This window comes from Lithobates pipiens, unplaced genomic scaffold (genome assembly GCF_037356315.1).
Source record: "Lithobates pipiens isolate NorthernLeopardFrog02 unplaced genomic scaffold, aLitPip1_a1.2 Scaffold_16, whole genome shotgun sequence".
In the NCBI taxonomy this organism is placed as follows: Eukaryota; Metazoa; Chordata; class Amphibia; order Anura; family Ranidae; genus Lithobates; species Lithobates pipiens.
In genome coordinates, this window is record NW_027507748.1 from 583906955 (window position 1) to 583933076 (window position 26122).

Sequence of the window (26122 nt, forward strand, 5' to 3'; positions counted from 1 at the left end):
CCAGTCAGGCGATTGGATGATTTCAATAGATCTAAAGGACGCTTATTTTCATGTCCCTGTGGCAGAAGATTTTCAGCAGTTTCTGCGATTTTCAGAAGGAAAACTACATCTTCAGTTCGTATGTCTCCCGTTCGGGCTTTCAACGCCCCCCCCCCCGAGTTTTCTCAAAGGTGTTGTTAGCCATAGTGGCTCTATTGAGAACCAAGGGAATTTGTCATCACCACTATTTGGACGATCTTCTGCTGCTAGCCCAGGACAGAGACCATCTGTTATTACACAAGGATCAGGTTATCTCCACTCTTCAAGAATTAGGTTGGATCCTGAATCTAGAAAAGAGTCAGTTAATCCCTTCTCAGTCTCTAGTATTCCTAGGAGCACTCTTCAACACAGTGAAGGGTACCATCTCATTACCCGAAGAGAAGGTAGCGGTAATTCGGGACAGAATTCGTCCGGCCCTCTCAACCTCCCATCTCCAGGCTCTTCAGTGTCTGAGAATTATCGGCACTATGGTGGCCACGATTCCAATGGTGAAGTGGGCCCAATGGAAGATGAGACCGTTCCAAAAAGGGTTTCTTCACCAATGGCTAGGCGACAAAACTCAGCTTATCCGGATCACATCCTCAATGAGAATTTCTCTGCCCTGGTGGCTTCAGAAGGAGAATCTGTTCAATTGTCATTCCATTCTCCCCATCTCATGGATAACAATAACTTCGGATGCCAGAAACAGGGGCTGGGGCGCCCACTGTTTGACGGAAGTAGCACAAGGCACCTGGGACTTCCCTTCCAGGAGGATGGTGTCAAATTCTAGAATTAAGGGCAGCCTTCCAGGCGCTTCTAGCTTTTCGTCATCTGATCTCAGGAACCTCGGTTCTACTCAGACTAGACAACACAACGGCAGTGGCATATACAAGGAGACAAGGAGGTACTCTGAGTCTGTCCCTTCTTCAGGAGGTAGAGCCAATCATGTCTTGGGCTCAGAAGAACCTGGTCAACATTACAGCAACTTATGTTCCAGGGACGCAGAACGATCAGGCGGACTTCCTGTCTCGAGTCAGTCTGAACAACAACGAATGGTCCCTTCACAAGGAAGTTTTCAGTTGGATTCTAACGTTGTGGTTCTCCCCAGAGGTCGACCTATTTGCCTCCCCTTGCAACAAGAAACTGGCAAGGTATTATTCCAGGTTTCAGGATCCTCAGGCTTAAGGAGTGAATGCACTGACGGATCGATGGTGGTTCAACAAAGCCTACGCCTTTCCTCCGACTCCTATTATTCTACATTTCCTGCGGAGACTCAAATCAGAAGCAGTAGAGGTGATAGCTGTAATACCTTATTGGCCCAACAGGCCATGGTTTCCACTACTAATGCTCCTCAGTGTCAGAGATCCGATTCCCTTACCTCTCAGACCCGATCTTCTATCCCAGGGCTCGAAACTACATCCCTGTCCTGCCCATCTATGTCTGAGGGTCTGGTTTTTGAGAGGGGAAGGTTAGAGGCTCTGGGTTGCCCCAAGGAGGCCATTCCTACTCTCATGAGTGCAAGGAGGAAAAGTACCAACCAGGTGTATGAGAGGATTTGGTCTAGATTCACAAGTCATTTGTCCTCCAGGTCTTGCTCTGATGGTAATCTGACGGTTCAGGATGTTTTGGGTTTCTTACAGTCCGGATTAGACATTTCCCTATCTGTCAGCGCTCTTCGTGTACAAATCTCGACAATTTCGGCCTTTTCTGGAGTATCTTGGGCAAAACATCCCTTGGTTCAGCAATTCTTTAAGGGAGCAATTAGACTTAGACCACAGAGGAAACCTAGATTCCCAAGTGGGATTTACCGCTGGTTCTTGACTTCTTCTCACAACTGGACAGACCACTTTCAATCAAAGAATTGTCCCTAATGACATCTTTTTTGGTAGCCATATCTTCGGCAAAGAGAGTCTCTGAGATACAGTCTTTAGGGTCAAAGGAACCTTTCCTCACATTTTTCCCTGACAGAGTGGTCCTAGTGCCAATGCTGGGGTCGAATCCAAAGGTTACCTCAGTCTTCCACAAAAATCAGGATATTACTCTTCCTACCTTTAATTCTGCTAGGAGTCAGGATCTTCATCCTCTCGACATGGGAGTTATTCTGAAACGATACTTGGAGGCGACAGCTTCTTTCCAGCAATCGGATTATCTTTTTGTTCTTTTTCACGGTAAAAGTAAAGGCATTAGGGCTTTGATTAGATCCATCTCCACGTGGGTGGTTCAGGTGATCCAGTGGGCTTATAAAGAGAAGGGCTTGGCTCCTCCTGAGGCGGTTACAACACATTCCACGAGAAGTCTCTCTACTTCTTGGGCAGCTTCACGTCATGTGGCTCCTGAGGTTATCTGCAAAGCTGCTTTTTGGTCATCCATTCATACATTTATGGCTCATTGTGTTGAACCTGCCAGTTTATCTTCCGTTGATTTTGGTTTAAAGGTACTGTCGGTTGACAGTGTTAAATAAATTTTTGTTCAGCATTTTTGCCCACTCGAGTGTGTTTGGCGAGTTATTTCCCACACGTTGCTGCCATGGAGTCTGTCAGGAAAACTGAAAATTCCTATCAAAATACTTACCGTAATTTTCCTTTCCTGATGGACTCCATGGCAGCAGGAGTTTCCTCCAAAAATGGCTGGAGTAGGCTAGTTACCGAACACGGCCATGGGCAGGGAGCAAAGATTTATGGGAGTAGTGTCCTATAGGGTAGTGGAGGCGGGACTTAACCCACACGTTGTTGCCATGGAGTCCATCAGGAAAGGAAAATTACGGTAAGTATTTTGATAGGAATTTTCCGTTTTCGTTGAACAGCAATTGGCACAGCAGCACTTTGTACTGGATGTGAAGGAGTCTTTTTGTTATTAACACTTAATATTGCCTTTTTTGTGATAAGTGCATAGCATTTCTACACTTTTGTCAATTGCACACAAATTACTTTTGCACTTTAACTCTTTTTACCTATTTGCACAGGATATTATTGCGTTTTTGCACAGTAGTGTGTTCAACATATATCCTTATAGCAGCCTCAGGATCGGTAGCCTCATTTCCTTTTTAGATTGTGTAATAGGAAGTTGAACAGAGCGCACCATTATATATAATTATACAGGTTATCGGTTGTTATTTCAAATTCCTCACCTATGATTTCATAGGAAAATGTATTGCCCTCTTTTTATTTTTTTACACCTGTTTTGTGCCTGTTAAATTTTTATACATAGAGAAAAACCTTTGATATTGCTAATAGTAGCTGTTTCTTTTAAAAGGCTTTTTATGGCACTTTGCATTAGAATAGTTTAGTGTGGTGTACATTTTGGACTAAAATGTATCTGCACTGTTGTGCACTAGGGTGTCCTTCAAAATGAATATCATGCAACATGCTTTGCCATGTATTGTAGCAATGTGCAGTAAAATGCATGTTTTACTGTCCGTTACTCCAAAGCACAGATCTGAATAGTGGTTTACTATTCTTGGGATTTCCCCTCAGTTTTCATCACTATACTATTTCTTAAGGAACATTTCTCATCTAATTCTGCCTGTCTATGAAACTTGAGTGAAAAAAAGGTAATAAAAAGGTGTTTATGTGCCTTTTAATCCCATTATTCATTTATAATTTAATTGGAGGTACAAGCATGCAATGCATACAGTTGATTACAAAGCTTATTGTAAGCGCCTACTAAAAACAGCTGTCAGAGTTTGGGGCACTGGTGCTATAAAGCAATGGAATATGTTTAATATGTCCCTTTTGAGAGCTGGAGATTATCCAAGTGGCATGCACCCCCTGGCACTAAACAGAAATGCTGTATTGAATATGCATGCTTCCATTATCTTATTTTTATATAGAGACTAATAAAACATAAATGATAGAACCAGGCATATGTTGGTGAGGATTAGTTACAAGATAATACTGCACTAGAGAGTGATACTCCGACACTCATATTGTAAACATTTTATCTCTCACGCTCTAAGAGACAGTATAAAAGATAAAACTGTTTGGATCAAGACAGTTCATCTACTGGACACTGTGCACAAAAATCTGTAGCAGTTATTGAGATTCCAGTTAGAATCGAAAATGGACTGAAAACTGAACTTTGCACAAAAAACACATTAAAGAAGAACTATAGGGAAAACTTTTTTTTTCTTCATTTTGGATAGAGTAAGGGAGATTTATAACCCATGTTAGTTTATTTTTTGCAATCTTTGTCTCATTGGGGAGGTTTCCCTTAATTTCATGTCCCATAGCCAAAACAGGAAGTCAAAGGAAATCCCTGTTATCAAGGGAATTCCTTGGGGACCCCTAGGTCTCCAAAACTTGTGTCCCCATTGGATGATTTCCCCTCTGTTACTTTTCTGGGGACAACCCAAAATGTGGGGTTTCTTTTACATTCACTTTCAATGATAACAGTAAACAGGACAAATAGAGAGGGTGACTCTCCCTAATGGGGGCACAAACTGTAAAAATAATTGACAGGTGTTCTAATCCATCTCCACTCCATCCAAAACTGAAAAAAAGGTTTGCCTTTAGTCATACTTTAAGGATAAAGACATGACCTATATCTCCTGTTGCCCAACAGAAGTTTGTTTGCCAGTGCCACTGGCCCATGCTGATTTTTTCTGAGTTACATAGTAGGTGAGGTTGAAAGAAGACACAAGTCCATCAAGTCCAACCTATGTGAACTTGAGTGTTATCTGCAAGTCAGTATTTGCATGTGCTTAGCAACTCCCCCAAATGTCACCTGACAAGGCTTGAGGTTAGTGATACACTGCTCTGGCAGGTGCTGCATTGCAAAATGGAGGAGGGGGCATGCTCTCCTTATGATCCAGCAGTCATTGGACCCCCAGTGGCCACAGCAGCGCTGGCGGAGGGCAATTACTTATACAATGGGTATGATTAAATATCTTGTGATACCAGGCAGTGATGCTGGTATACTTTAAGGTGACCTTAGATAACGCATATCACTTACTCAAACAAGCTTTTTTTATTTTATGTCCATGGAAAGGCCCTAACCTACCTAGCTAGCTAATCTTGGCATCTTTGCCTTGTAGCATTAGGGACTTTGGTTCAAAACCCAACCAGGACACTACCTGGATGGAGTTTGCATGTTCTCCTTGTGCTTGTGTGGAGTTTCCTCTGGGTCCACTAGTTCCCCCCCCCCCCCACTCCAAAAATATGCTGGTAGGTTAGGTAAGTCCTGTTTTAAATGCCCCTAGTATGTGCCTATATATGTGAGATTGAGACCTTATATTGTAAACGCCTTGGTGGCAGGGACTGATGTCAATGTGCAATATGTAAAGTGTTGTGTAAGTTGGTGGGGCTGTATAAAAAAGAAATAAATGGGTAACAATTTGGGTCACTTCTAAAGCTGTCTGCCCTAATTACTATGGTACATCCCCTGGGATGGCCAGAGCCAGCAGTGTCTGCCATCATAGGTCATCTCTGCCACTACCCCCTTTTGTATTCCCATAAACAGGAACTTTCTGCAGAACAGAACGTTTCTATTGACGGAACAGTTGGGTAATTCATAGGCCTGAAGAAGGTTATATCCTGCATGCATTTTCCACCACCCTCATTTGTTTGTGGCATTAATAAATAAGCTTGCTAATCACATGGCTAATCTACTGCAGGTGTCCTTAGCATAGACAGTGCATAAGATAGAGGTGCATACAATATATACAATTCACAAGGCCTTATAACAGTGCATATGTTTCAGAATAGAGTATTTTGGTCTTTGGTATAGTCACTATGACAATTTGAAATCAACTTGAGATACATAAAGTGTATATTCTTTGTTGTATCCTCCTTTATTTTTTATTTTTATTAATGCCTTTTTCTGTCTTCCATTACACCAGAATGAAAACTCTTATTTAAGAGGGTGCTTGACAGCCATTGTCTGCTAACCTGGTATTGCTGCAGGTATTAGAAGCAAACTTCCTGCAGGTTACTCACGCGTAGCCCCTGTCAACAAAAATATGACAGTCATTGACTGTCATATTGTCAATAATTTATAAAAGGCATTGTGACACAGAGACAATAACTATAGATCAGTTGTCAAATGGCAACAGATTCTGCTCATTTTAATAAAACAGTCCAGTTGTACAGCACATGCAAATACACAAGGAAATGTCTATTGCTGTAATTAAAGGGGCAACAGGTTCACACTGCTGTACATAAAATTCTCTGAACATACTATTGGTGTTCTGTTTTTCATGCTCATGAAAATACTATGTAAATGATAAATACTGTATAAATACTATGCAAATGATAACCTTATCTATTTTATTGTTTATAGACTGAAGCAACTGACTGTCATGGAGGCCAACTTCCATTCTGTCTGTTTCCTGAACGTGGCTCACACTTATGTTCCCAGTGCCAATGTGGAATGTCACTACACCCTGCCAGCTGGCATGAAGGGCTCCACCAGGGACTGGATTGGCATTTTCAAAGTGAGAGAATGAGTCTTTGTTTTATAAAAGAACTAGCGTGCCTATCAATTGTGTCAGGGACGTTGAACAATTTAGTCAGCTATATCAATCCTTTAATCTACATTGCCTCCAATACAAAAATTATTTATTAAATATAATTAAGCTGACTAATTACTTATTTTCGAGATGCTTTGCCCATGCATAAATTCTTTGAATAACACAGTAAGGTCAGTGGAAGTATGGATTATAAAAATAAATAAAATGTATTTACAATAATTCATGTTACAAGCGCCACTAACAGTCGGAGTAAGAGGTTAACATAGACACTGAAATTACTGTGTTTGTTGCCCTAAAAAAAAAAAAAAAGGATCTTGTTCCCTTAAAGCATGTTATACAGCACAGTGCTTGTGCTGTGTAACTTGGCCCCCCGTATAATCTAAAACACCTGGCTGATCCTGCCTGGCTATATCCTTCTACCTGTAAAGTCACCACGGTATGACATGGCTGCTGAGCCCTGACACCGTGGTCAGCTTACATGCCTTCGTCATCCGCACCTGCTCTCCCGTGCCCTCCTCCCCTCCATACCTGTCAGCTCCGTCAACTCCACGATCTTCCCCCTCCCGTTGCAATAAAATCTATAAAATAAGCATGGCACCCCCTCTGTTAAATAACACTATGTGTCCCTGTGTCTGTGCTGTATAAAAAAGATGCTGATTATACCTTCTATCAGAGTGTCTCCTGGCGCTCACATGACGCCTGGATCTCTCTCCTCTCTCCTCCCAGAGAGTATAGAGCCAAGGAGTCACGTCAGCACCAGGAGCCACTCTGATATAAGGTATAATGGGCGCTTTTTTTATATAGCACCAGCACATATAGTGGTTTAAAAACTACTTTAAGATTTCCCACCTAAGTACAGGTATATAAATTAAATTAAAGTGGATGTAAATACGATTCATGAAATTTGAGCAGGGCACATCTATCTGCAGTGTTTTGTTATCTCTCTTCAAAGCCCCCTGGCTTTGTCCCTTAGCATTTTCCTGCTTTGTTTGTCTGTTATCAGCCTGATAACTATTCTCCTGCAGACAGAATAGGTGTCAAAATACGTAAAAGTATGTGCTAATATGGCCAAAGAAGGAAAAAACTTTTCTTTAAAAATGATCAAACTATAGAGGGGGAGGATTAATAAACGACAGCAAGGATTATTGCAGTTGGCCTATTTAATTAAGCAAATAAAAAACACAAAGAAAATAATACCCTATAGTTACTCTCCAAGTATACCAGATAGGCTTTGAAAAGGCTGCTGAACAGACCCAATCAATGGGTAGAGTTGTTATGCTGGAACTATGTGTCCAGGCTTAAATGACATGTGTCAGATGATGAGTCTTTGGATGTTCAGTGAGATGTGCGACTCTCTCCTGTAGATAATGGATGTGTGTTCCCTCTTCTTGGTGATGAGGTCTCCTTTCCTGTCTATCTGCCCTTGCCATACATGGATTGCAAATAATACAGCCCTTGGAACCCTGCCTTAGAGGCTTTGTTTGGCATTTACTTATTTCTCATTGGCGGATCAAGTTACTGATCAGTTATGTATTTATACAAGCATTAGCTCATTGGCCACTGAGTGTCACTCCAAGACTAGAAATGTTTATTTTTAGTTTATATGGGAAATCTAAATCTATTCCTAATATAATAAATTAATCTTTTTCTATAGATTGTTATTTAACCTGAGAGGCATAAAATGTCCCCATGGATAGGCATCCTTTTCAATAGTGGTATTTACCCTTTTTGGTGTAGTAGCATTTAAATTGAAATGTTTAGCTACAGAGATGGCATATTTCTTTATCATAAATCATGGGACACAGAGCCTTAAGTAATTACTTAATGGGTTATAGGCCACCTTCAGGTGATGGACACTGGTATACCCAATCCAGGAAGTTCACTCCCTATATTACTTCTCCTCCTTCCAGGAGCACATCAGTTTTCACCAGTGTCTAAAGTGTTGGTCACAAGTGAAGATGTGCTCTTAGGAGCTCCAGGAGGGATCCATGCTGGATTTAAATAGCCTCCATAGACCAGACCCATCCAAAGTGCCACTGAGGCCTAAGTGGGTGGTACACGGGGCCTCGTATCCGAAGCACAAGGTTTTCCCTGTAACGCCTCATTGTAGGCCTGGACCCCGGGAACCCAGGGCTTAGGTCTTGCTACATTCCCCAAAGCTTTCCTGGTGGGGTGTTTTTACAGGTCCAAGGGAGTTGAAACCCCCATATCTAGGGACCTGGTTCTTGAAGGTTTGCTAAACGCAGCCCGTCTGATGGGTGAAGGTTAGATTGTCTGTTAATTCAGCAAATCCTGCAGCGGGAATAAGGTAAGGGAAGAAACTTAGGAACTGAAAAGTCCACCTATGTATTCTTCTATTAGGGAAATTTTTTTGTCATGTCTTAATTCGAGGGATGAGAGGGAGTCTATGCACATACCTTATTCTGTTCTCTTCACTGTAAAGCTTAGTCAGTCACTGTGTGGCCGCAGCAGTGTGTGCAAGGGGATTTTTTCTCAGGTAAAAGAAATCTGCCAAATGTTTTCTTTCTCCCCCCTGAAGGGGCTGGAGGGTTAGGGGGACATCAGCGCTGTACCCCCTTATATCCCCCCCCCCCGCTGTTTCTGATACTGCTACTATTGTTACTGTTTTTACTGCTGTTTGTTTGCCTGCTGCTAACAGGTCTCTGCCCCCCCCCCCCGTGTTGACCCAAAAGCACAGCACTGGAACATTTTAAAATAAAAAGAGGGGTGGAATTTTTCCGGAGGGGGCGGGGCTTAAGCGCAGTGCCGTGACGCAGGCAAAACCACACAGCTGGGACAGTCTCTCCTCAGCTGGCGAGGAGGAAACGAGCAGTCTGCACACAGCTCCTGTGGGACGCGTGAGGGTTGCAAACTGACATTACTGATACAGTAAGGACACTTTTTTTCCCAGCACTAGGCTGAATTTTATAGCGGCTTTAATGTCATGAATATTTTTAAAGATTAAGTGCAATTGTATATTGCTTCTGTTTTTGTGCTTAGGGCTATGCCTGCTAAAAAAGACACCACAAAGACCAAAAAGGTACCAAAGGTTTCACCACCAGGCGCTGAGATCTCGAGTCGCATTTCTACGCTGTCATCCTCGCCTGAATTACCAATTATGGAAAGCCAGGGGGAGCCATTGGAACAAATTGATGGTGCAACTGTTTCGCACATCTCAGCCCTTGTATAGGTGACTGAAGATGTCCTTTCCTCCACCCTGTAGGGTCTGGAAGGAAGATTAATGGCTTTAATGGCATCATCCATTCAAATGAATAGGAAGCATGCTAGATACCCCTCCCCCACTTCAGAACCTTTGCAAGGGGAACAGTGGGCACAGGATTTGGTGTTACCCTCAGGTGATCAGGAGGAAAAATTAACCTCTGTGGAGGAAACAATGGTAGATGAGCCTTTTTCAGCCTCTCAATCTGAGAAATCGCTGATACAATCTTACATCGATGGTTTGTTCTACTTTCATGCTAGCTAACGGAGTCTCCTGAAAGCATGGCTTCTTCCTTGGGTTCCTTAAAACCTTCTCAGCCTTTGCATGCGTTTTCTGCACATGCATTACTAGAACAGCTTGTTTTTGCTGAATGGGATCACCCGGATAAGCATTTTCTCCCTCCTAAGAGATTTTCAATTCTCTATCCCCTGGAGGAGAAATTCCCCCAAAAATGGAAAGTACCAGCAGTTGACGCTGCGATTTCCAGTGTGAATAAAGGCCTAACTTGTTCTGTAGACAATTCACAAATGCTTAAGGATCCAACAGATAAAAAGTTGGAATCCCTGTTAAAATCTACTTTTTCCTTGGCAGGTGCCTGCAGTCGCTGCAGTAGACATCTGTCAATCCCTAAAGGACCAATTTAGACAGGCCCTTAACCGCTTTCAGACCGGACCAATTTGCTGGTCAAAGACCAGACCACTTTTTGTGATTCGGCACTGCGTCGCTTTAACTGACAATTGTGCGGTCGTGCGACGTGGCTCCCAAACAAAATTGACGTCCTTTTTTTTCCCACAAATAGAGCTTTCTTTTGGTGGTAATTGATCACCCCTGCGGTTTTTATTTTTTGCGCTATAAACAAAAATAGAGCGACAATTTTGAAAAAAACGCATTATTTTTTACTTTTTGTTATAAATATCCCCCAAAAATATATAAAAAAACTTTTTTTTCCCTCAGTTTAGGCCGATACGTATTCTTCTACATATTTTGGTAAAAAAAAATCGCAATTAGCGATTATTGATTGGTTTGCGCAAAAGTTATAGCGTTTACAAAATGGGGATAGTTTTATAGCATTTTTATTAATAGTTTTTTATTATTATTTTTTTACTAGTAATGGCGGCGATCAGCGTTTTTTTTTTTTTTTATTGTGACTGCGACATTGCGGGGGACCCATCGGACATTTTTGACACATTTTTGGGACCATTGTCATTTATTCAGTAATCACTGCTATATAAATGCAGTGATTCCTGTGTAAATGACACTGGCAGTGAAGGGGTTAACCAGTGGGTGGCAGTGTCGGGGTTAAGTGTTCCTAGGGGTGTGTTACTAACTGTGGGGGGGTTGGGCTTTAATTTAGTGAACACTGATCTCTGCTCCAATCACATGGAGCAGAGATCAGCGTCACTAGTTGCTAGGCAGAATGGAGAAATGTTGTTTACAACGGCACTTCTCCATTCGGCCGCTCCGTGAGACGATCGCGGGGATGCCCGCGGCGATCGAGTCTGCGGGTCCCGCGACCAGACTCACGGGGGTCCCGACCAGCGCGGGAGCGCGCCGCCGGCGGCGCGCTCCCGATGGCAGGGCGGCAAATTTAAAGGGACGTACATGTACACCCATTTGCCTGCCCGTGCCATTCTGTCAACGTACATCGTCGTGCGCTGGTCGGCAACTGGTTAAAGAGGCTCCTGCACAACAAGCCCGGGAATTGGCTGAACTACCAAAGGCATTATGCTTTGCCATAGATGCCATTAAAGATTCTATTCAGCAGGCATCCCGCCTTATGCTTGTGCATATGTGTATAATCCTGTGGTTAAAAAATTGGTCAGCCGAAGCACCATGAAATAACCTCCTAACTGTGTTCCCTTTTCATGGGGAGCGGCTATTTGGAGAGGATTTGGACAAATATATCCAAAAATTTCTAGTGGAAAAGTACTCTTTTGTCAGTCAAAATAAAGTATAACTGCCCTTCATTTAAACGGGCTCTTTCCTTTGCACCAGGGGTTTTCGCCTCTAGGCAGTGGCGACGGCCTCCGCCGGCAGACTCTAGAGGAAAACCTCAGGCCACACACAGGCTCAAAAGAAGTCCTGGGGTTGGAAACCTGCACGGCAGCATCCTAAAGCCTCATCATGAAGAGGCAACCCCCCCCTCACCAAAGTGGGGGACAGACTTCTGCAGTTTTCAGAAGTCTGGCAAGAGGAAATTCAGGACAGATGGGACTTTCCACGGTCTCGTTTCCTGAGGTCAAACGTTCCCAAAGATCCAGAGAAAAGACAATCTCTGTTTCAGGCACAAGACCTATTAATATCTCAAGGGGTGATCATACAGCTCCCCACAAAAGAGCAAGGTTTTGGGTTTTATTTAAATCTTTTTATGGTACCAAAACCAAATGGAGATGTCAGACCCATTCTAGATCTAAAAAATTTAAATCAGTTCCTGAACATCCGCTCCTTTCGAATGGAGACGATCAGGTCAGTAGTTTCTATCCTTCTATGAACTTCTGGCATCTATCGAAACATCAGGGATACATATCTGCATGTTCCTATATTTCCCGCTCACCAAAAATTTCTGCAGTTTGTGTTAGAACAGCAGCATTTCTAGTTTGTAGCCCTGCTCTTCGGGCTAGCCACAGCACCCTGGGTGTTCACAAAACTGCTGCCCACCTCTAGCCAGGTTAAGGGCACAGGGCATAACAGTCGTAGCGTACCTAGACAACCTATTGCTAATAGACCAGTCAGTGGCCCACTTGGAGCAAAGCGTACGCACTACAACCAGTTATCTGGAAAGTTTCTCAACCTAAAGAAATCTTCCTTAATACCGCTAAAAAGGCTGGAGTACTTGGGTCTGATCATAGACACAGTCCAGGAAAAGGTGTTCTTGCCTCAGGCAAAGATCAACTCCATAAAAAGCTGGTAGGGATGGTCAGGTTAAAAGGCAATCCCTCCATTCAGCTCTGCATGAGGTTGATAGGAACCATGGTGGCTTCATTCTAAGCAGTTCCATTCAAGACTGTTGAAAAACAGTATCCTGTCCACTTGGAACAAAACAATTCTAGCTTTAGACTTGCCAATGTGGCTGTCCCAAAGCCTCACTTGGTGGTTACTAATCCAGAATCTGCTGAAAGGAAAATCCTTCAGACCAGTCATCTGGAAAGTGGTAACGATGGATGCCAGTCTTTGAGGCTGAGTAGCAGTACTAGAAAAGACAACTGTCCAGGGACAGTGGTCAAGAACCGAAAGAACCTTGCCCATCAATATCCTAGAGATTCAGGCAGTGTGTCTGGCTCTAAAGGCCTGGACTTTCAGGTTACGGGATTGTCCTGTCAGGATCCAATCCGACAATGCCACAGCTGTGGCCTATATCAATCACCAAGGGGGCACCAAGAGTCTCTCAGTGCAGAGGGAGGTGAACCATATTCTAACTTGGGCAGAAAGGAATGTTCCGTGCCTTTCGGCAGTCTTCTTTCCGGGAGTAGAGAATTGGCAGGCAAACTATTTGAGTCACCAGCAGTTATTCCAAGGGAAATGGCCTCTTCATCCCGACATTTTTCGGGCTGTTTACCAAAGATGGGGGACTCTGGACATAGATCTTCTAGTGTCCCGGTTCAACAGTTAGTTAACTTTGTGGCCAGAACAAGGGATCCACCCGCATGCGGAATGGATGCGTTGGTGACCCTGTGGGATCAGTTCTAACTGATCTATGCATTCCCCCCTATTCGGTTGGTGCCTGGACTTCTTTGCAGGACCTAGATGGAAAGAAAGCCGGTAATTCTGGTGGCACCAGCATGGCCCAGAAGGTCATGGTATGCAGAAATCATAAAGATGGCGGTGGAGGACCCATGATCCCTCCCATCATGGCCAGATGTGCTCTCACAGGGACCAATATTTCATCCTACCTTACAGTCTCTAAATTTAACGGCTTGGCTATTGAAACCCACATTCTGAAGAAACGTGGGCTTTCTAGGTCAGTTATCTCTACCCTGATTAATGCAAGGAAGCCAGCCTCCAGAACTATATGTTCTAGGGTCTGGAGGGCTTGTGTTTCCTGGTTTGAATCCAAGGGTTGGCACCCTCGGAGATGTATCATAGGCAGAATTCTTGCCTTTCTACAATTAGCAGTAGAAATGAAATTTGGCCCTGAGTACTATTTAAGGCTAAGTCTCAGCTTCATCGGTCTTATTTCAAAGATCACTTGCTAAACATTCTTTAGTTCGGGGATTTGGTGTGGGGGTATTGGGGCAGCCGTTCACGCTAGCCTCCTAGGACCAACCCGAACCAAAAAATTGTATTTTACTATACCGATACTTTTAATTCAAAAAAGAGTAAACTAATAATAATTAAAATTTACTAATGTTTAATAAATGCATAAAAAGATAAACAATACACAAAACATCATTGTTAAAATCATGGTACACCCCAAAGTTTTTATCATTTACAGATACTCAAAGAAGAGTTCAGTTCTAGTGGCGTACAGGGTCTCCTCTACTAGTTTCGCGGAACACCCGCTTCTTCAGGAGGATATCTATATAAATTGTAATAAACAATATAAAGACCATTATACAATCAACCAAGTAATATATAGAAAAATCTAAACATCATTTGAAACGTAGGTATACATCATCACATAAGGGAAATAAGGAGATCAACTCACCCAAGATTAAAAAAACAGAGCTTTGAAAAATAACAGGAAACACAGGAAACGGACCCCTATATTCCCCCTAAGGCGGACATGGGGGATTGGTTAGGCAGCTCTAGTTAAAAAAAAATAAAATACTTGATTGGTGACAACAAAAAAATAAATAAATAAATAAATAAATAATGGGAAGCGGGGAGGGAGAAAAAACATTTTTTTTTTTGCCATTACTCTAATCAAAACTTACCAAGCAAAACTGTATAGATATATACCTGGTCACAATATAAGTAACTCCAAAGGTTTCAATCAATCAAGTTTTAGGTTGCAGATGGATAGATAAACTAACCGATCAGATAGAAAGGCAAATCGTAAATCCATCTATAGGTAAATAAATCAATGTCATTGGAAAGGGTATGAAAATAAGTAAATAAATATAAGGCTGGATCTCCCAAGAGACATTTACCTGATAGTATAGATTATAGCCTCCGGTCAGTAGAGCAGTCCTCCCTAACCTGCCCACACAGCGGACTGATGGCCGCTATATGGGCTCCCCGACGTACATCACGCCAGGCGCCCGCCGGTGGGAAGTCGGCGGCGTCTGACGTCATGCAGTCAGCGCCTCCACACAGCGCAGGTGCAGTGTGAACGTACGCTGCAGCGGAAGTGCGCAGGGGAGATTGAAGGAGAGACACCGGTACGCCGGATGTCTCTAATCTACCCCTGCAAGCCATGGGAGAGAACAATTCCATCCCAGGCCAGGGAAAGACCCAAGCAGTGAAAATCTATTTAAAGACAACTGCTCAGATTCCTTAGACTGATGTCTTATTTATTCTGCCAGAGGGTCCTAAGAAAGGACAGGCAGCATCAAAATCCACTGTCACTAAGTGGATTTGGCAAGTTATAATTCAAATTTATAATTTAAGGGGTAAGATTACCCCTTTTCAAGTTAAGGCGCATTCTACCAGGGAGAGGTTAGTGCTTCTTGGGCAGTGCATCATCAGGCCTCCGTGGCTCAGATATGTAAGGCCGCAACTTGGTCTTCAGTGCATACCTTCACAAAATGTTATCAGCTGGATGTAAGGAGGTATGAGGCTGCCTGTGCTGCAGGCAGCAGTATAGGTCCTCAAGTCTGGGGGTACCCTCCGATGTGTCTCCCTCCCCTCAAGTAGCACTGCCATGGGACGTCCCATTAAGTAATTACTTAAGGCTCTGTGTCCCATGTTGTACGATGAAGAAAATAGGATTTTTATAACAGCTTACCTGTAAAAATCCTTTTCTTGGAGTACATCATGAAACACAGAGGTCCCTCCCCTCTTTTTTGGTGATTTAAGTATATTGCTTTGCTACAAAAACTGATGTGCTCCTGGAAGGAGGAGGGATTATATAGGGAGTGAACTTCCTGGATTGGGTATACCAGTGTCCATCACCTGAAGGTGAACTATAACCCATTAAGTAGGTTCTTAAGGCTCTGTGTCCCATATTGTACTCCAAGAAATGGATTTTACAGGTAAACTGTTATAAAAAAAATCCTATTTTTCATAATTAAATATTAGACCCCTTTCACACCAGGACATTTTTCAAGCGCTATAGCGTTAGAAATAGCGCCTGCAATCCGCCCAAAAAAAGCTGCACCATTGTCTGTAGTGTGAAAGCCCAAGGGCTTTCACACTACAGCGGTGCGCTGGCAGGACGTCAGGGAAAAGTCCTGCCAGCAGCTGCTTTGGAGCGGTGAAGGAGCGGTGTGTTTACCGCTCCTCCACCGCTGCTCCCCATTGAAATCAATGGGGCAGCGCTGTAATACCGCCGGCAAAACGCTGCTATTGCGGCGTATTGCAGGCGGTTTTAACCCTTTCTCGGCCGCTAGCGGGGGGTAAATGCGCTGCAAATCCGGCGGTAAAACGCCGCTAAAAATAGCATTGTTTTACCGCCCACGCTATGGGCGGTGTGGTGTGAAAGGGGTCTTAATGATATACATAAAAAAATGCCCTATAAACTATTATTTGGGTATGGCTACATTTTAACACGTACATTTCGAACAATATTGATAATGATGACAATATATAATATTGCCAAGTGTCTTGATACTTTCATTTCTTTTTCATTTCTTAAGATTTAAGGAGGGGGGCGGTTGGTGCGCATTTCTGCCACCCCCCCCCCCCCCCAACCGCATTTCTGAATGAATCCTAAGTATACAAGGTCATTTTAGGGTGTACAGAAAACAATTTTGTTCCTATAGCAAGCCATTGGTTGTCAGGATAAGCCCAGTTCTCATAAACCTCAACCCTGTCCTATCAAATCCTGAAATTAAAAATGTGATTATGCTGTTTAGGTCAGTATTTTCAAATGTTTGTTGGTACTGAATGTCTTTGTTCCTTGGCAGGTAAGCAGCTCTTCTATACATGACTATGACACCTTTGTTTGGGCAGCTTCTCCAGAATCTTCTGTGGATCAATCAGTATCTCATTGCAGTGTGCAGTTTCAAGGTTAGTTATTTCTTCAGACAAATCAGTTACTAGACACTGAGGCTGGACATAAATGTTCCTGGTACTGCTAGCACACACTACTAGTGTGGATGAGCATGGCATATGTTTTACCAACCAAATTTTTGTTTGAGAGGCCAGCGCAAAAGTGACAGGCAGTTCATATTGTACAGTCAAAAACATATGATGTAGGGCTCATACATAGAATTATTGGATCATTGTCCAACATGCAGCACTCATTTCTACTTCAGCAGCATTTTAACTGTACCGAGTACTGTGTGTCATCCAGAAAAGTTGTACAAAGAAAATAAATCTAATGTGCTTTGAAATCAAAGTGTTACCAAATTAAAATAACAAACATGTTATACTCACCTGCTCTATGCAACAGTATCGCAGAGAGTGGCCCCCGACCCTCTTCTTCTGGGGTCCCTTGTCAGTGATCATGGCTCCTCCTCTTCTTCGTGTTCCCCCATAGCAAGCCATTTGCTATGGGGGCACACAGTTGGTGCTCGTTCCCGAGCTGTGCTCCATAGAAACACACAATGGAGCTTAGCCCTGCCCCCCGCTTCCTTGTCACTGCATGCCTGCTCGAGTCCCTGTGTGAAGAGGAAGAGAGGGGAGAACATATGAAACCGTGCACAGCGCTGTTTTTGTTTTTTCATGCGTCACTTTGGTATGTATTATGGTAAAAAGCGTTTTGACTTTAGAACCACACTAGTCCAAGCAAATGTGTATTAAAATAATATGTCAGGCAAAGCTAAGTTCTGCAATAGTGGTGTTTTGGACCGAACCAGAACCGCTCGGTACCTTTGTTTCTGTCCCCCTGGCCAAATGAATCTTCAATATAAAAGTGTGCACACTTGAAGTCAAACACTGACGCAGACACAGTTCAGTATTCAGATACTTCTCTATTTTATTTCCTGAACTCCAGCTGATATACAATGAGCCGGATATCTTACTATCAAATCAAAAATTAGATGAAAGACAGCGTGTACAAACCACAAATTATACATATTCATTATTGTGACGAAGTGTAAGCTTTTTAGCTGGATTATGTCTTAAAAAGGGAAAAGAGCTTCCGGTTCCGGCGCCGCATGGAGTAGCTGTCCCCTCTCACAGCTCCCGCAGACCGGCCTCTAAATCGGCTTCAAATCCGGCGATTTCGCCCGCTCCACCGGCCAGCTGACTTCCCCACGCTACCAGCTCCAGGATGGACCAGTTCGTGGAAAAAACGGCCGCCACCGCGCGGCAGGCCGCACCGCAAATCGAGGCCCCGGCTTCGGCATACACCGCTCCGGTCACCGCTCCGGCCTGCGCGGCCTATCCGGAGGAGCCAGCGCCAGCCATGGAGGTAGGAGACCCAGCACAAGGCCAGACAACCTCCGAGGCACCCTCTGCCCTACAATCTCCAACCTCCACACATGTACCTGGGCCTGTGGCGCCTGTGACCATGCTGCATTCTCTGTCATCCCCACCGCTGCAGGATCCACAGACAGAGCTTCTGGCACAAGCTTTTGCTGCTCTCCTCTCCCCTATGATAGCTGCCTCTGTTGAGAAAGCTGTCACCCAAGGCATGCATAAATTTCAAGCCCAACTCGGGGAACATGCATCCAGACTCAATGAGGCTGAAAATCGCATCTCTACTTTAGAGGAAGAATTATACCAAACGCAGTCCCTGGAACAAGCTCAGGACAGAACTAACAAATATATTTTGGAAAAGCTCGATGACCTCGAGAATAGGTCCAGGAGGAGCAACCTGCGTTTTGTAGGTATCCCCGAGTCGCTTCACCAATCTGCCCTGTCAGACCTGTGTGCAAGCCGCATCCCGGAGGCTCTGGGCCTGGTGGGACCCTTCGTCGTGGAACGAGCACATCGTGTGGGGGCGCCTAACTCGGATCGCAAGTCCCCGCGCCCGATAATTGCCAAATACCTGAATTACTCAGACAAAGCCTCCATTCTGCAGCAGTATCGTCAGTCCAGATCACTTCAGATCGACGGGGTCAAAATCCTGATCTTTGCTGACTATTCAGTGGATGTTTCCAAGAAACGGAAGGCCTTTCAACATATCTGTACGGAACTATTCCAACGGCAGATGAAATTCACTCTGGCATTTCCGGCAATCCTACGGATCAAAGCACCCAACGGAGAACAGCTCTCTTTTCAAGACCCAGACGATGCATCGTGTTTTCTGAAATCGCTACGCTCGGGCCCTCCACTCAGCCCGGCTCCCAAAGCGGCCCCAGTCAATAGGGCCCTTGACCAGAGGAGCCCACGGAAGGATTCCCCCAAGCGCTTCAGGGCCTCAGGTCCAGCTCCTCACGCTCTCAACCCACATTGATGAACCCCAGGACCTTGCTACCTTTTTGTCTTCCCTCCCTTTCAGGGATGAAGCTTTGCCTACCACCCGTTCTCTCACGGTAGAAGTGGCTTCTGCTTGAATCAATCCCCTCCTGGGCCACTTGCGCTATGCATGCGCTCCTCAGGTAATATTTGACCAGGGCCGTGACTGGCCCCTTGCGCTACATTGACTGAACTTATGTCTTTTACCATGCCCCATACGCCTTTGGCTTCTGGTTGTTCTTTTATTGTCCTATTATAACTGTTTTTCCTTAATGTATGTGTTTTTTTTTTTCTCTCCTCTCAGGTTATACCCACTTGTTCCCCCTGTGGATTCTTCTGTGCAGACCATCTCACTTCGTTCTGATCCTTGCCTGGGTTGACGGCATGCCATGCTCCTTCTTTCTAGGGCAGCCATTTCTATGTCAGTTCGAAGGCCTGGTTCTGGGAGCTGGTCTACACAGTGACCCCCCATGCGGAAAAAAGTGAAGTTCACAGTGAGTTGTTCTCACTTTCTTTGTTATTATGCTTGGCACATTTGCCGCTCCCTTCCCCGCCCCTTCCTTCTACTTATTTCCATAGCTGCACTTTTACCCAATTTACTCTCCCTTGCTGCTACCATACCAGGGGCCGCCCTGGCCTTATCTGGAGCAAAGCTCCTGTCGTTACATGCCCCGGGTCCTCCCTACCACATGGTACTATTAATCCCCACTGTTACTGCACTTAACGCTCCACCATGTGTGAGGGGTTAGCTCGGTAGCGGGTGGGTGTGACCCCCTGGATGGGTTCACAACACAAAGTCAGGCACAGCAGACAGCGGTGTAGGTTCAAAAAACAAAAGATCCGGTTTATTTCTGCTACATGCAGTGATACATAAACAGCCAAACAAAATAAAACAAGAAAATAAATCCTGGTCAGCTTGACCTCTAACTACACACGTAGACTCCCTGTCTAACAACTGGGTGCAGCCTTGTGCTGCCCCAGTCCCTGTCTCTATTGTAGGGGTTTGCCACACAGGCGTTAACTCACCGCACAGAACAGATCTCAGACTCCCCAGTCTATACACACAAAACTGGTTCCAGGATGGAGCATCTCCCTATGCATGCTGGGGTTTTTTGTAGAGGTCTTAATGAGCCCACTTACTACAGCTGGGCTCATTAACTCTTCCCCTCTAATTGTAAAAGTCTGCATACAGCCTGAATCTAGGACACACATATTTCCCATCCTGAATACAACCAGGTGATTTTACCTGCGTGCTGCCACACATGCTACAAGTAGTCTCGTGGAACATTAAAGGGCTTCGTTCCCCCAACAAACGTATGAAGATACTGCGACACCTCAAGAGACTCAAAACAGACGTAGCGTTGCTACAAGAAACCCATCTCTCCTCATCGGACTTTGTTCGGATGAGGAAGCTCTGGGTGGGTGAGGTGGTAGGTTCTGAGGCTGTAGGCCGGAAAGCAGGGGTTCTTATTCTTATCAATAAGAATCTTCCATGTAAGATCCTATCTACGGACACAGATCAACAGGGCAGACTCCTCACGATCAGGGCCCTCATAGGGACCAAGGAACTTGCTATTACAAACGTCTATGCCCCCAATAGCCCCACAAAACCTTTTTTCGGCGCATTGACTAGTTGGCTTCTGCGCTTCCCCCACCTCCCGCATCTGGTGGGGGGCGACTTCAATTCTGTTGCCCACCCGGTAGATGACAAATCCTCATCATTGCGCCCCATACTCTGTTCAACTGTTACTATTCCCACGAGCCTGGCAATGACTATGGAATCCCTTCACCTACATGACATTTGGCGACTACACCACCCGACCGACCGAGAATTTTCCTTTTACTCTTATCCCCACAATGTCTTTTCTAGGATTGACTATTTTTTTAGTTCTAATGACTTAATCCCCTTCCTTCCGACAGCGGAAATTCATGACATAGCCATATCAGATCATGCTCCGATATCAGTGACTCTAGAGACCCCCGACATACACCCCAATCCCAAAATATGGCGTTTCCCCTCCTATTTGCAGCACAACGCAGATTTTCAAGCTTACATGGCGAAAGAATGGGCATCATATTCACAGACAAACGCAATACATGCTGATAACCCACACTTGTTTTGGGACGCAGGTAAGGCGTTCCTTAGGGGACGCATTATCTCTTATGCCTCCTCATTCAAGAAACACGCCCAGTCTCAATACAAAGCCTCCAGTTCCAGATTACATCAGGCCCAGCGAGCACTCTCTGCCTTAAACTCCCCCGAAAATCGCGAGGCCTGGCATACAGCCAAGCAGTCATTTGACACTTGGGCCGAAACCTTGGAAACCACTAAACAAGCCCACTTCGACGCCACTCTACACAAATTTGGCAACAAGGCTGGCAAGCTTCTTGCCAGACTATGCAAGGGAACCTACCGCCCCACGGTCATATCATCGCTACGCGACCCCGATGGCACAGTCATGACCACTCCGAAGGGCATCATTGCGGCGATGCTCCGCTTTTATTCCTACCTATATGCGGCGGACCCTATTGACCGACCCACTGCTCGCGACTTCCTCGACGAAGTACAATTGACCCGAGTATCTCCCTCCCAACTCGATTCGTTAAACGCCCCCATTTCCCCCTCGGAGATATCCGATACGATTCGTAAACTAGCTTCCTCCAAAGCCCCAGGCCCGGATGGCCTATCAGGCGAGTTTTATAAATCTTTAAACGCACTTCTAACCCCGACCCTGGCCGATGTCTACCAACATATATGGTCTGGTGGCCCCTATCTCCCGTCCGGTAACCAAGCAATTATTAAGTTGTTAGAAAAAAAGGGTAAAGACCCACAAGAGCCTGGGTCATATAGACCCATCTCGCTTCTAAATCTTGACGTCAAAATTCTTTCCAAAATAATAGCTAATAGACTGGCTGACATCATCCCCTCCCTGATCCACTCCGCCCAGTCAGGCTTTGTCAAGGGCAGAACGGCAACTATCAATATCAGGAAGGTGATGATGGCATTAGAACATGCCAGATGTCACCCTACCAGCAATCTAGCCATTATTACTCTAGATGCCGAAAAGGCTTTTGACAATGTCAATTTTGAATGGCTTTCCATGGTACTGGGGGATATGGGCTTCGCCGGACCATTTCTACACCTGATCAGCTCCATGTACACCTCCCCTGCAGCCAGACTGGTGGCCGCTGGCCTCCTCTCGGATGAGTTCCGGCTACATAAGGGAACCAGACAAGGCTGCCCCCTGTCCCCACTCCTCTTCAATCTGGCCTTGGAGCCGCTATCCAGATACCTGACATATAAAGCTCCGCTACACGGGATCGAAATCGGGTCGCACGAATTAAGAACCTCCCTCTTTGCTGATGACGTCTTGATATTCTCCGCCAACCCTTCAACAGACATGCCCACGATCAAATCCTTATTTGACCGTTTCAGTGCTCGGGACTGCGTATTAACTACTCCAAGAGCGAAATACTCCCCTTGGGATCCCTTCCACCTCCGACATGGGCAAACCACTCCATTTTCAAAGTAGCTAGAACCCATATCACATACTTGGGCATTAAGATAGGGAGGCTCCCCTCATCTCTCTATCACCTGAACTACCCCCCCCTCTTTACCAAACTTATACAGGAATTAGACAACTGGATGGATCTGCCTCTTTCGCTCTTGGGAAGGTGCCACCTGGTAAAAATGGTCAGCTTTGCACGCCTCCTGTATCCCCTTCAGACGATACCCTTACTCCTTAGACATAAGGATACAAAACTTTTAAACTCAGCAATCACTAAATTCCTGTGGCGAGGCAAGAGACCCCGCTTAGCCTTCTCTAAACTTCACCTTCCCAGGAGCGAAGGGGGTATTAACCTTCCCAATCTTAGAATGTATAACCTAGCATGTCTTTTGAGGGTAGGTCTAGACTGGATATCCCAAAAATCCTGCTGCTCTAATTACCCACTGGAAGCTGCAATGACCCATCCTTACTCCCTAGCTGCTCTTCTCCACTGCAAATGGAAACAATTAGATCCGTCATTGCAACACAACCTTTTACTGAGAGACACGGCTATTGCCTGGAGAGAAACACGGAAGAGCCTTAAGCTGTCTCCCTTCATTTCTAGACATCTCCCGATACAAGGCAACCCGAACTTTACCCCGGGGCTGGATCGCCAACCCTATGAAACATGGCGTCAACAGGGCCTCGACACCTTCTTCTCCTTATGTGACCCGGACTCTGGTCGAGCACTTCCCTTCCGCCGGCTAGCTGTCAAGTTCTCCTTGCCGGATTCATCCGCCTTCCACCATGGTCAATGCCTCAGCTTCTTGCAGAAAACTTGCAGAGCGGAACATGCAAGATTCCAATCCTCTTTCATCAAAGTACTTCTCCACAAAGACTCTTATGGCATCTCTGATATTTACAAACCTCTACTACTGAATACTACACCCTCTCTGGAATCTTCCTCGGTCTCTAACTGGGCCAAAGATTTCCCAAGTACCGATATTGTGGACAAGATCCTACACGGACTCAAATCAGTCTACAATTTGGTCCCAAACGAAACTTGGAGGGAAACCCAACTAAAAATTGTACATCAAACGCACATACCTTTTCTACATTCCTCACCTTCGTGTCAATCCGCTGCTTCTTTGTGCCCTTTATGCCAGCATCCGAGACCCTCCCTTACTCACCGCTATTGGTCTTGCCTGGTCATCTCCTCATTCTGGGACGGAATTTTGGCATTTATCTTCAAGATAACACTCCTGAAACTCCCCAAGGACCCGCTACTCCTTATCTTTGGGTATTGGGACCCCAAACTGCTCCCCTGGTCGGCTACCCCCACACCTCTGGGCAAGGAGTGGGCCTTGCTCTGCTTGTTACTCGCTAGGAGAACCATCCTAGCCAACTGGACAACCACGACTAAACCCTCTGTTCCACAAGTAGACAGAAAACTTATGCATCTCCTCTTTCGGGACAAATTAAATACTAGCTTTCTTCACGCCAAAGCCAAACTACGTTTTCACAACAGATGGGGCTTATATATGGCATCTAGACTCACCCCACAGGAACGAGCCCACCTTGAGGACCACTCCTTCATCCATAAGGGACACGCGCCAACAGCGATAATCGCTGCAACCTGAAACCGTACCAAGCGGGTCTCTGTGCTCCTGACTCTCTCCCCCCCACACAGGGACTCACCACCTTTCATGGACAGCCGGGATCTGTGCAGCATCTCTCCCCCCCCCCCCCACTATGCAATGAACTGCACCTACTACTGACCATTCCCTCCTCCCCCTCCCGCTCCCCCCCCCCCACGGTTATTCTATTTCATATTTATTTTATTTCATATTCATTATATACCTTATTTTACCCTGTAGTTTGCTTTTATAAAACATACCAGGTTACCTTCTGACCTCCAGATCCATCCAGTTGAAGCTTCCCCTTCCCCCTTCTTTGGGGAGAATGGTAAGTCTTCCCTTAAGCTATGTGCACAATGTTTAGTTACTACCAAACCCTAAGCTGAATGATTGTTTTCACTCGATCTTTCTATTTTAATGAGAAACATTTTCGTCTTTGTATTTTGTACAATTTGTTCTATGCCTTTTTCAATAAAATTTTATAAAAAAAAAAAAAAAAAAAAAAAGGGAAAAGCAGACTATTGTAGCTATTTAGGGTCTTGTTTTCAGCCCCTTCTTCCTCTTGGGTGTAGTCTCGTTGTGCCGAAAACAGGCGCAATCTTCTTTTTGACTTTGCTCTTTTTAACCCTTGCAGTTCTGTTCCACATGAAGGGAGAAGCTGGCAGACATCTTAACTGAGTATGATTAAGGTTGATAGCTGATAGTGAAAGATAAGCACTTATATCTATAAGAGTACCAGAAATAGGCATTTCACTTATAACACTCATGATCACATCCATTACAGTGGCTAGGGACCATTTCTTACAGCTAGGTTGCTTTAAATGATAGGGGAAAAATTATTAGTTATTGTGTGCTATTGCACAACATTCTTGCTCCGTGCACCACTTGACTAAATATACCTTGTGTAACCAAACTTAGAGACGGAAATATAGGAGCTATGAGTCTATGCATGAACTGGATCTTTAATAAGTTCCATTTCGTTTTGTTAGTGTAGCACAGTTTAAGGAAGACTGTGATGTTTCTGTTTAGTTTCCTGAAGATGTCTGGAGTTTCTCATACAGGGAACTATACAAGAGAATAAGAAATGCTGTATTGAAATCTACAGTGCATGACAACAAAGTGTATGTCCATCCAAAACTTTCTCTAGTGTTGTAGAATGGAGAAGGTTTATAATCTGTTTGGTTTCTACTGCTATCTGGGGCTCTGTTTGAGAAACATCCCGTTTCTTATTGTCATAGTGACAACTGTATCACCAGACAAGAAGTGTTGAAATGCCTTCAAAAGAGACCCAGACAACAAAATATTTTTTATCTGTATGTGTTGCTGTTGGAGATTTTCCTTGATTCCTGTTTGATTAAACAGTATAATGTGGTATGGTGCGTTACAGGAGTGTTTCTCAACCTTTTTTCAGTCAAGGCACCCTTTAAAATTACAGACGGTCTCAAGGCACCCCATTGCAAAATGTAAAAACTATTCTGATAGCTTTAAATAATGCAGCAACATCCACACGTGGGACACCCAACCTTGGAGAAGATTTTTTTCTTCCACAGCAAATACACTTTTGCACACTGCTACTGACTAGTATTACAATGTTTCTCTTCTCCCTCAATTTCTCTCCATCAGTCAGCTAATGTCACCCCAGTGCTGAGGAAGAACTGCACCGGAGGGTCAAACAAGGATGCTGTGGAGGCAACAGACATTCTCCTTATAAACAGATGATCTCATTGGTTGTTAGGATGCCAGTGTCTAAAAAGTCATAATTGTGCATAATGAAAACCTGTGGCTTTTTGTAACTAAAAGGCAGGCTTCATCCACCCACTGACTTGTACACAGTTTTTGATACATT

The 26122-nt window shown here is 44.6% G+C and overlaps 1 protein-coding gene across 4 annotated transcripts in view; it reads left to right on the forward strand.

Moving 5' to 3' along the window:
• Positions 1-26122, forward strand: part of CALCOCO1 (calcium binding and coiled-coil domain 1) — a 110153-nt gene that overhangs the window by 8587 nt on the left and 75444 nt on the right. For all 4 annotated transcript variants that reach the window (XM_077483818.1, XM_077483819.1, XM_077483820.1 and 1 more), the window contains exons 2-3: positions 6295-6448; positions 16712-16814. In XM_077483818.1, the coding sequence (XP_077339944.1) occupies positions 6314-6448; positions 16712-16814 (238 nt within the window). In that variant the 5' untranslated portion in view covers positions 6295-6313. The remainder of the gene's footprint in view (positions 1-6294; positions 6449-16711; positions 16815-26122) is intronic.